Consider the following 10,510-nt stretch of genomic DNA (forward strand, 5'->3'; position numbering starts at 1 on the left):
GTTAGCTAGAATAGTTAGCAAACTAGCTAGCCATTGCTTTCAGACAAAGAAGAACCCCTCCTTTCACGGCACGAAAACACAGAGAGAGCCAAACTAACGTTAACTAGTCACCCATGTCCCGAATTCCTTGAGCGACTCGGGCTATCAATATGTAAAAAACAAAACAAGTGTAGGTTATGACTTACCCCTAGCAGCTACTGTTAGCTAGCCAAGTGCAAAGCTAGCCAATATTTACAGAGCCAATCAGAGCCCCTCTCTACTCCTGTTCCCCCACACGGCCTCTCTGTGCTTCCTCCTTATGCCAAACACATTCTGTTGTGTTCCTGAGTGTGACACATTGTGTCGTGCGTGTAAATGGTGTGCTGTAGAGGTCCCTCCAAGGCTGAAGAAACTCATAAACTTTTCATACAACACTGCGTTTCATCATTCATTTAGTAGGGAAGCACTGCCGTGGCCTAGTGAGGAAGGCGCAGTGTAAACTCTGGCTGATATGGAGATGATACGGAGAGTGGTCACAGAGGAAGAGAGAGAGAGAGAGCACAGCAGGACTGACAGGAAACACAACCTTGGTCTAAATCAAACAAGCTAAATAAATGTCCAAGCCACAACCAAACCCTCTCCCACCCTAAATCAAACACAATCTCAGTGACAGCTCTGACCATTGAGACAACACAGATGGGGAATCTTGGCCATTTGTTAAGCAAATAAGCAGTCCAAATAGTCGTTGTTTGTGTTGTTTATGCCATTGTTTAGTCCAGTAGTAGTGTGTGTGGCCCTGGGGACATAATTAGGGCCCAAGCAGGAAGCTTGGAGCATGCTGTTGTTTACATAACAGTCCTGGGTTCTGGGCTGGCTCAGTCCAGTCCAGCGCCTGCTACCCTTGGCATGGGTCCTGAGAACTCCTCCTGCTGCCTAAGTATCTGCCTGTGTGCTGCTCTGACGGCCACGGTGTGGGTTTGGTGTACAGTTGAAGTCGGAAGTTTACATAAACTTAGGTTGGAGTCATTAAAACTCGTTTTTCAACCACTCCACACATTTCTTGTTAACAAACTATAGTTTTGGCAAGTCGGTTAGGACATCTACTTTGTGCATGACACAAGTAATTTTTCCAACAATTGTTTACAGACAGATTATTTAACTTATAATTCACTGTATCACAATTCCAGTGGGTCAGAAGTTTACATACACTAAGTTGACTGTGCCTTTAAACAGCTTGGAAAATTCCAGAAAATGTCATGGCTTTAGAAGCTTCTGGTTAATTGACATCATTTGACTCAATTGGAGGTGTACCTGTGGATGTATTTCAAGGCCTACCTTCAAACTCAGTGCCTCTTTGCTTGACATCATGGGAAAATCCAAAGAAATCAGCCAAGACCTCAAATTTCCAAACGCCTGAAGGTACCACATTCATCTGTACAAACAATAGTACGGAAGTATAAACACCATGGGACCATACCGCTCAGGAAGGAGATGCGTTCTGTCTCCTAGAGATTAACGTACTTTGGTGCAAATCAATCCCAGAACAACAGCAAAGGGCCTTGTGAAGATGCTGGAGGAAACGGGTACAAAAATATTTATATCCACAGTAAAACGAGTCCTATATTGACATAACCTGAAAGGCCGCTCAGCAAGGAAGAAGCCACTGCTCCAAAACCGCCATAAAAAAGCCAGACTACGGTTTGCAACTGCACGTGGGGACAAAGATCGTACTTTTTGGAGAAATGTCCTCTGGTCTGATGAAACAAAAATAGAACTGTTTGGCCATAATGACCATCGTTATGTTTGGAGGAAAAGGGGGGGCCAAGCAAGCCGATGAACACCATCCCAACCGTGAAGCAAGGGGGTGGCAGCATCATGCTGTGGGGGTGCTTTGCTGCAGGAGGGACTGGTGCACTTCACAAAAGAGATGGCATCATGAGGAAGGAAAATGATGTGGATATATTGAAGCAACATCTCAAGACATCAGTCAGGAAGTTAAAGCTTGGTCGCAAATGGGTCTTCCAAATGGACAATGACCCCAAGCATACTTCCAAAGTTGTGGCAAAATGGCTTAAAGACAACAAAGTCAAGGTATTGGAGTGGCCATCACAAAGCCCTGACCTCAATCCTAAAGAAAATTTGTGGGCAGAACTGGAAAAGCATGTGTGATCAAGGAGGCCTACAAACCTGACTCAGTTACACCAGCTCTGTCAGGAGGAATGGGCCAAAACTCACCCAACTTATTGTGGGAAGCTTGTGGAAGGCTACCCGAAACGTTTGACCCAAGTTAAACAATTTAAAGGCAATGCTACCAAATACTAATTGAGTGTATGTAAACTTCTGACCCACTGGGAATGTGATGAAAGAAATAAAAGCTGAAATAAATCATTCTCTCTACTATTATTCTGACATTTCACATTCTTAAAATCAAGTGGTGATCCTAACTGACCTAAGACAGGGAATTTCTACTAGGATTAAATGTCAGGAATTGTGAAAAACTGAGTTTAAATGTATTTGGCTAAGGTGTATGTAACCTTCCGACTTCAACTGTATGTGCTCCTTAGGCCCATGGGTCAGCTGGTTGCTGGCAGGCCTTGGCTGACCTTGACTGGGCCTGGCCATCTATATTCCATAGGGCCACTGTGTGTGGTGATGATGCATGTCAGTGGGCTCGGCTCAACACTCTGAGATGATTACAGAACACTAGACATGTCAGATAGATGTTGATATGGTTTCTAAGTTCTCTCTTTCAATACGATAAGCATAGGAGTCATTTAATTGATTAACTCTTTCATACATTGAATGATATTTGTTTGGGGGGGGGTCATTCAGATTTAGCCTAACACGTTCCTGTTGTTTCTCCCGCAGCACGTGGATATAGCTGCTCTCCTGATCAAGTACAACACGTGTGTAAACGCTACAGATAAGTGGGCCTTCACCCCCCTCCACGAGGCGGCGCAGAAAGGCCGGACCCAGCTGTGTGCTCTGCTATTGGCCCACGGAGCTGACCCTACAATGAAGAACCAGGAGGGACAGACTCCACTGGACCTGGCTACGGTACACACACACACACACACGTAATTACCTCAGGTAATGGCCTCTCACAAAGTCATTCTGCCCTTTAATACTGGAATACACAACTGTAGTTTGTTAGGAGGATTTCAATCATGTTCTGATATTGAGAAGTAATTAACTTTGGGCAATTAAGAACTTCCTACAGATGAATGAGGTAGATGGTGTACTGTGTAAATCAATTAATATGTTTATCATAGTATCCTCATTACATGTCTGTTTCTTGTCTCCTCTGTCTCAGGCTGATGACATCAGAGCGCTGCTGATTGATGCCATGCCTCCAGACGCCCTGCCCAGCTGCTTCAAGCCTCAGGCCACGGTGGTCAGCACCTCAGTTGTCAGCGCCTCAGTGGTCAGCGCCTCAGTGGTCAGTGCAGCGGACATCTCTCCGGCCTCTACGCCATCCTGCCTGTCTGCAGCCAGCAGCGTAGACAACCTGGCCGGGCCCCTCAGTGAGCTCACTGTGGCTGGAGCCACCGGGCCTGCAGACGGAGCCGCCGGGTCCGACAGGAAGGAAGGAGAGAGTACGTAACCCTTCCGTCTTTTATATATATCATAGATCAAATATAATAAAACTTTGTGTCCAGCCAAGGATGGACAGTTTTCTTTGGCATCACCATACAATAATTATTAAAAAGTCACATAATGCAGTCATACATATGAAAAAGAGTTAGTCTGAGTAGACTGTATTAAAGCGGTCATTTGACATATTGTTTGTTTTTGTGTTTTATTGAACAGCCATCCTAGACATGAACATCAGCCAGTTCCTGAAGATTTTGGGCTTGGAGCACCTGCGCGACATCTTCGAGAGGGAACAGGTAAATGCACGTATCCTAGTGGTCCCTGTACAAGCCAATCACCTTCACCTTTACTGTTACCCAATCATACACCTCTGTCACTCACGTCACAAGCCTAAAAAGCTCAACTCTCAATCAATCTGTCATCCATGCCCTCTCTGTCTGCAGCTGCCCTTTTTACTGGAGCTTTGGATCTTTCAGTCAGTCAGACAGTCAGTAGTATTACTTGCCTCCTTATCCATAGACAGATCATCTCAGACAGGCTGAAGTCAGACTTCACCGTGCTGCATGGCCAGACACTATGAAATGACCCTTATGCTGCCCCCACTGCTCACTCTCTCTCGTCTCTTTCTCTGCATGTGTCTGGAGCAGCTCAAAGTACCCCGTGTCTCCGGCAGGGTAGTTTAGACTGACCTCTTCATCCCACCACTGATTGATTTTATGGGGTTGTTGGGTTCCACGCTGAGCGGCGTGCGGTGTTAGGGGTGTGCGGAGCGACATGTCAGGTGAAATCAGGCTGGGGACACGGTAGCCATGCTGGAACAGAGCGGGATCTCATTTGCACATAGATGAGCAGAGAGGTCCCTGCAGCGAGGGAACGGGAGTGCAGAGCGAGGAGTGAGGTCAGGAGAGGAGAGCAAATCAGAACTTATTCAACCTTCTTGTCTCTCCTAAAGACAAGTTCAGAATCAGAGCAACCTGGCCAGGAAAGGAAATAAGTTACATGAAGGAGGGGGTTCACTGCTAAAGGAAAGGGTTTGTCTTTCAGATGTAGAGAAGCTTATGAGATGTAAGTGGAGTCGTTTGGTCTCGTACCAGATTGGTTTTTGGTTCCTCACCATTATCACTGCATAACAGATTCCGCTCCAGCCATTACAACAAGCCCGTCCTCCCTAATTAAGGTGACACCAACCTCCTGTGCTGCATTATCACATCTGTATGTGAGTCACATGTGGGGGGTTCCTTTTCCTGATTGATTAGACAGGGCCAGCGGCCCGGTGGCCAGTGGGTGACAGACCTGTCTTACATGTGATGGATAGCCAAGGAGGAGGCTCTTTGAGATTGGGAGTGGGAAAGAGAAAATAGGGGATTCAGCCTTAGAGGATATATGCTCAGAGAATAGCAATGATGAAGGGTCCCCCACACACAGTCACTAACCTACCACACTCACACCACGGCCTCTCCATAGAGTCTCTATATTACACTCTCTCTATGTGATTGTGTGAGCGTTTGTTTATTTGTCCATATCTGAAGGTTTGTTTTTGTGAGTAGGCTAGATGATGCTGTGTGTTAAGGATGAGGATTCTCCAGTGTTGTTGATGAGTGAATATGCATTTTAGTTGTCACCCATTTAAAGCCCTCTCTTCTCCTCATCCACTGGCTAAGTTTATCCCCTCAGTGGGTGGAGAGATTTTTCACAACTCACTGCACTGGCCGGATGACTGAGGGTTTACACAGACAGACAGACAGACACAGACAGACACACAGAGAGAGAGAGAGAGAGAGCTCTAAACCATATCTTGGTAGAAATGGGTCATGCTAGGCTGCAAACAGTGCTAGAAATAAAGGTGGCCAGTAAGTACATTTAACCAGACAACTAAGATAGACACAAAAATATACATTTTTTTAATGGAATTTGTTGAGATTCGTCATCCGAAATGTCACATTATTTGTAGCCGTCAGTGACTTGCTGTTCTCTGCACTGTCACTGGCTCTTGGTTCTAATTATATTATGATTGGATGTGTTTTTTGGACAGCCACTCCGATTGGCTGTGTTTAGGACACTGTCACTGCTCCTGTTTTGATTGGCTGATTGTTCTGTTTCCGTGCAGATTACGCTGGATGTCCTGGCTGATATGGGCCACGAGGAGCTGAAGGAGATTGGGATCAACGCCTACGGTCACCGCCACAAACTCATCAAAGGCATGGAGAGACTCCTGGGAGGACAGCAAGGTCAGAGAGACAGATCTCAGCCAAGATACTGCCAGCTGGATCATATTACATTCATCTCATCCCATATTGATTTCATATTTAAGCACACTCTTATACAGTATAGTGACTTAATTGGCCACATTCACGAGAGTTTAAGGTTATTAAGTAGGACTGTTTAACCTCTTATGAAATAGTACCACACATGCACACTGCTGCTAACCCATACCCAATGTCTCTCAGTACAACCTCCTACTCATAGAACGCCACCTATTGCTCTGTGTTATTATGGTTTCTCATAGTTAGAAAAATGTATTGAAGTGTCACTCCACTATGATGCAATTTATACAAAAGACAGATTTATTTATTTTAAACCACATTGTGGACCACTCAAATTGAGTTGAGACACTAAAGTCAAACATGGTACAGGCGTCATCTATACTACATTACATCATCTATACACATATATGCATAAAACAAAACAAAGTCAAGTGGATAAAAGGACAATTAGGCACTTGTAAAGAAACGTCTCCGTTGGATAAGGCGGCAGGCTTTGCCGCAGGCATTTACATTATTGTTACCTGATAAAATTTCACAGGATAAATGATTTTCATATGTTGTTGTGTTATTTTCCCTCTTCTCCAGGTGCTAACCCGTACCTGACGTTCCACTGTGCCAGTCAGGGTACGGTGCTCATAGACCTGGCCACTGACGATAAGGAGTTCCAGTCTGTAGAGGAGGAGGTATGTACTACTATAGCTATCCTCTACCATGTAACCACTGCTGACGTAGCTCTGATTGGACCAAGGGCTACTTGCTCAGTCAGCAGCACACCGACACAGATCATTTCCTCAATCATATGGACAATAGAAAACAGGCCTTCATTCAATTAGATTCAATCAGTGTTAGAACTGGACAAGGTAGACTTAGCAGAAATAAGGACATTGAACCAAAAGCTCTGTCATGATAACTCTGTTTTACCATCCTTGCAGTTGCAAAGTACGATCCGAGAGCACCAGGACGGGGGCAACGCAGGTGGGGTCTTCAGCAGGTACAACATCCTAAAGGTGAGTCGTAGGCACCTGGAGAGGAGACAACCCCCCCAAATCCCTATTCATCCTCAGTAAACACCTCTCTAATAACTGCTCTCGAGTGTTGTGTGGAAGATATGAGCATGTGGGTAGTTCTGTTGAGTCTGACTGTGTGTGCTCTGTCCATCTGTCTGTCTCCAGATCCAGAAAGTCGTGAATAAGAAGTTGAGGGAGAGGTACTCACACAGACAGAAAGAGATCGCTGATGAAAACCACAACCACCACAACGAGCGCATGCTCTTCCACGGTAGGTTTCACCAGTACCTCTACCTTTTACCTATCATTTCTGGTGAAGAGACACAATTCTCTTATAACTTTGTTTCTGAATGAGGGTTGTTTTTTTCCCCCTTCCTCTGCCAGGCTCTCCATTCATCAACGCCATCATCCATAAGGGTTTTGACGAGCGGCATGCCTACATCGGGGGCATGTTCGGAGCGGGCATCTATTTCGCAGAGAACTCCTCCAAGAGTAACCAGTACGTGTATGGGATAGGAGGGGGCACTGGTTGCCCCACTCACAAAGACCGCTCCTGCTACATCTGCCACAGGTCAGACTCACTCCAGACAATCCTAAATAATGTGTGTGACGTGTAGTCTGTACTAATCATGTGATGTAATAATCCATGTGATGTGTGTTGTGTATTGCAGCCAGTGGTTTGTACTGTTCTGATGTGTGTGTTATGAATGAACTCAAGTTGTGTGTAATGTTCTGGTGTGTGTTAAATTGTTTATTACAGGTGTGTGTGTGTGTTTTGTTCTAATGTGTGTTGGGTTGTTGTGTGTTGCAGGCAGTTGTTGTTCTGCAGGGTGACCCTGGGTAAGTCCTTCCTCCAGTTCAGTGCCATGAAGATGGCCCATGCCCCCCCTGGACACCACTCTGTGATTGGCCGGCCCAGCGTCAATGGACTGGCCTACGCAGAGTACGTCATCTACAGAGGAGAACAGGTCAGTCGAACACACACCTTACACAAGAGCCACGGTTCCACAGTGCACGTCTGTAGAAAAGCACATACTGTAGATGTGTTGAGACTGTATGGTTGGTGTTTATCATGACAATGACTCCTCTGTCCTCTCCCACTGTATTCCTCAGGCGTACCCAGAGTACCTAATCACGTATCAGATCCTGAAGCCAGAGAGCACACCCTCATCCACAGCCGGAGAAGAACAGAAGTCCTAGTCCAGACTCAACCAGACCAACTCACACCCACCTGTACTGGGAAAGAACCAACCACAGAGACTGTTACCAGAAACACTTCACACATTCTGGGCTGAGACGGGACAAACCACAGCCCCTTAACTCAACTCCACAACAATGGAAAGATTTCTTTCCTCCACTTGTTTTTTTGTTGTTGCATTTCACTATAAATGACCAGTTTCTCACAACCACAACCCATTTATTTCCCCCCCCTTTTTTTGTATTAATTTCTTTCCTCATCCTTCTTCAGTGTTTACATGAAAATGTTGCCTTCCCGGGGATTCGTCTCTCGAGTCATGTTGTCGCCCCCTAGTGCCCATCTCCTGGTCTCTCGCTCATGGTTGCCCTTGGTGATTGTTGTCACTGGTTACGGCCAAATAGAGAGAACCAAGCGGATAATGGTTAGGTCAGGCATGGGGACTCAAAGCTCATTGGTTAGTGGTTAAGGTTAGAGATGGGGACCCAAAGCTCATTGGTAAGCGGTTAGGCTCAGAGATAAGGAACCATGGCAGTCTGCCTTTACCTGAGTGTTAGCTGCCCTAGTGAAGCCTGGCAGAGGCTCCTCTACCTATCCCTCAGACAGGGATAGAGATCAGGGTGGGTGTAGTAGTTTATATACTAGCCTCACTCCAAGCCCTGTGTCTTCAACAAGCCTGGCAAGGGAAGCTTCAGTATAGAGACCCCGGACCCAGATCATGTGTGACTAAAAAGACAACCAATAACCTCTCCCTTTCCTTTCAAGCACACTAATATTTTAAGCAAAAACTCATAAAAGCATTAGACCTCATTTATCCTATTAGCTCTGTATTATTTTTGTGATATTTCCATAATGGTTTTACGCTATTGTTTTGACTGTTTTTAGAGATGTGTACACTATAATGGGACCATGTCAAAACTGGGTCCTGATGTTTTTTTTTAAGTTGATGATATATAATATTCCTCTCTGGGGCCATTAGGGTTTTCCTCTCCATTCCTGGATTTGATGGAACATCCTCTGAAAGGTATCAGATTGGTAACACAGCAAATGTGATTGGGACTCAAATGGAGTTATGCGAGAAAGTACAGCAAGCTATGACACATGTATTACTATTATAATTACTGTTATTTGTATTTGTATTATTATTATAACATTACTTTGCACAAGAAAACACTGAACATCTGACTTTTCATGACCATTGCCCATCCAGTCAAACTCATCTATTAATGGATTTGCACTTTTTAACAGGAATAATTTTTAAATTATTTGAAAATTAATTGAAAATATCGTTGACAAAAAGATGTCCAGTATTGTACAGTGTGTAGCGGACGATGCCTTTGTATAGCTCACCATGTTGTTTACGGATGAAGAGTGGGCTGTATTAGTACTGTAAATTAAGTGGGGGTTTTTGTGGATCTTTTATCCTTTGGGTTTTTTCTGGGATGAAATTGAGTTTTTAGTTGAGTGAGTTGCTCAATTGTACCCTCTTAAGATTGTACCTGTATGAACTGTTTGCAGCTGTGTTTTCATCTTTTCTTGGTCACTTTTTGCCACATTCGTCCCTCTGCTCTCTGTGCTCTCTCTGAGGCGTAAACAATAACATTTCTTACTTCCTACTGAATGTGTCTACCATCCTCTGGGAAATAGCAGTTTGAAGCGACAGAAGAAATAGTGGCTGATTTGAATGCCACAGTCTGTGAATTGGAAGACAGTGTCTCTGTCTCCTCTCTCACTATCTGGTTCTAGCTGCATCTTGCTAGTGTGGTGCTGCGCTTTCCCAGTTATTTCCACTGCTAGGAGCACTAGTCCTCCATAACTGCCTGTGCTTTGACCTGAATGTTACTACAACCTGGAGTGATTCCCAAATGGCACTCTGTGTCCCAAATGGCACCCTAATCCCTATATAGTACACTACTTTTGACCAGTGCCCTATTGGCATTGGTCAAAGGTAATGCACTATATAGGGAAAAGGGTGCCATTTGAGACGGAACCCTGGTCTCAATCTCCACTCCGCTTTCCTTCATACCAACAGCACCTGGATAGAGCCTCGCTGCCTCTACCTACTTCCTACTACAGTTCTTATCTTATTTTTTAACCGGTTTATTTTGTTTTCCTGGTGCTGAAAGATCCTGCAATGACCCACTCACAGCTGATCTGCAGACTAATGTAGCACTCCTCAGTGTTGTAAAGAAGTCTTAATAAAGTACATAACATCACATCCGACCAATGCCTATTACCTGCTACTTTTCTCACAATTAAGTAGTTCACTGAAGATTGTTTGGTCTGAATGTTAGACTTTGAATGGCTTTTGTTGAAGTTAAATGCACAGAATATGTGTTCCTCTAAAGGAGCAGGGCCTTGTATTGGCTACAGCTTATATCTCTTTCTACCAAACACTACATACTGTACAGGACTTTCATGGAAATGTCTAGAGGAACAATTCACTAGACACCGAAACCGTATTGTCCATG

At 44.7% G+C, this 10,510-nt stretch overlaps 1 protein-coding gene across 5 annotated transcripts in view; it reads left to right on the forward strand.

The window, feature by feature from the left end:
* The window catches only part of LOC121582215 (poly [ADP-ribose] polymerase tankyrase-1), a 114,722-nt gene extending 104,460 nt beyond the window's left edge, over window positions 1–10,262 (forward strand). For 3 of the 5 annotated variants that reach the window (XM_041897874.2, XM_041897876.2, XM_041897878.2), the window contains 10 exons: window positions 2,848–3,036; window positions 3,293–3,575; window positions 3,790–3,875; window positions 5,681–5,801; window positions 6,423–6,520; window positions 6,770–6,844; window positions 7,010–7,115; window positions 7,229–7,415; window positions 7,656–7,812; window positions 7,958–10,262. In XM_041897874.2, coding sequence (XP_041753808.1) covers window positions 2,848–3,036; window positions 3,293–3,575; window positions 3,790–3,875; window positions 5,681–5,801; window positions 6,423–6,520; window positions 6,770–6,844; window positions 7,010–7,115; window positions 7,229–7,415; window positions 7,656–7,812; window positions 7,958–8,044 — 1,389 coding nt within the window. In that variant the 3' untranslated portion in view covers window positions 8,045–10,262. The remainder of the gene's footprint in view (window positions 1–2,847; window positions 3,037–3,292; window positions 3,576–3,789; window positions 3,876–5,680; window positions 5,802–6,422; window positions 6,521–6,769; window positions 6,845–7,009; window positions 7,116–7,228; window positions 7,416–7,655; window positions 7,813–7,957) is intronic. The other 2 variants (XM_041897875.2, XM_041897877.2) reach the window with 1 other exon arrangement.
* The last annotated feature ends 248 nt before the right edge of the window (window positions 10,263–10,510 follow it).

The sequence above is a fragment of the Coregonus clupeaformis genome, unplaced genomic scaffold (genome assembly GCF_020615455.1).
Source record: "Coregonus clupeaformis isolate EN_2021a unplaced genomic scaffold, ASM2061545v1 scaf0506, whole genome shotgun sequence".
In the NCBI taxonomy this organism is placed as follows: domain Eukaryota; kingdom Metazoa; phylum Chordata; class Actinopteri; order Salmoniformes; family Salmonidae; genus Coregonus; species Coregonus clupeaformis.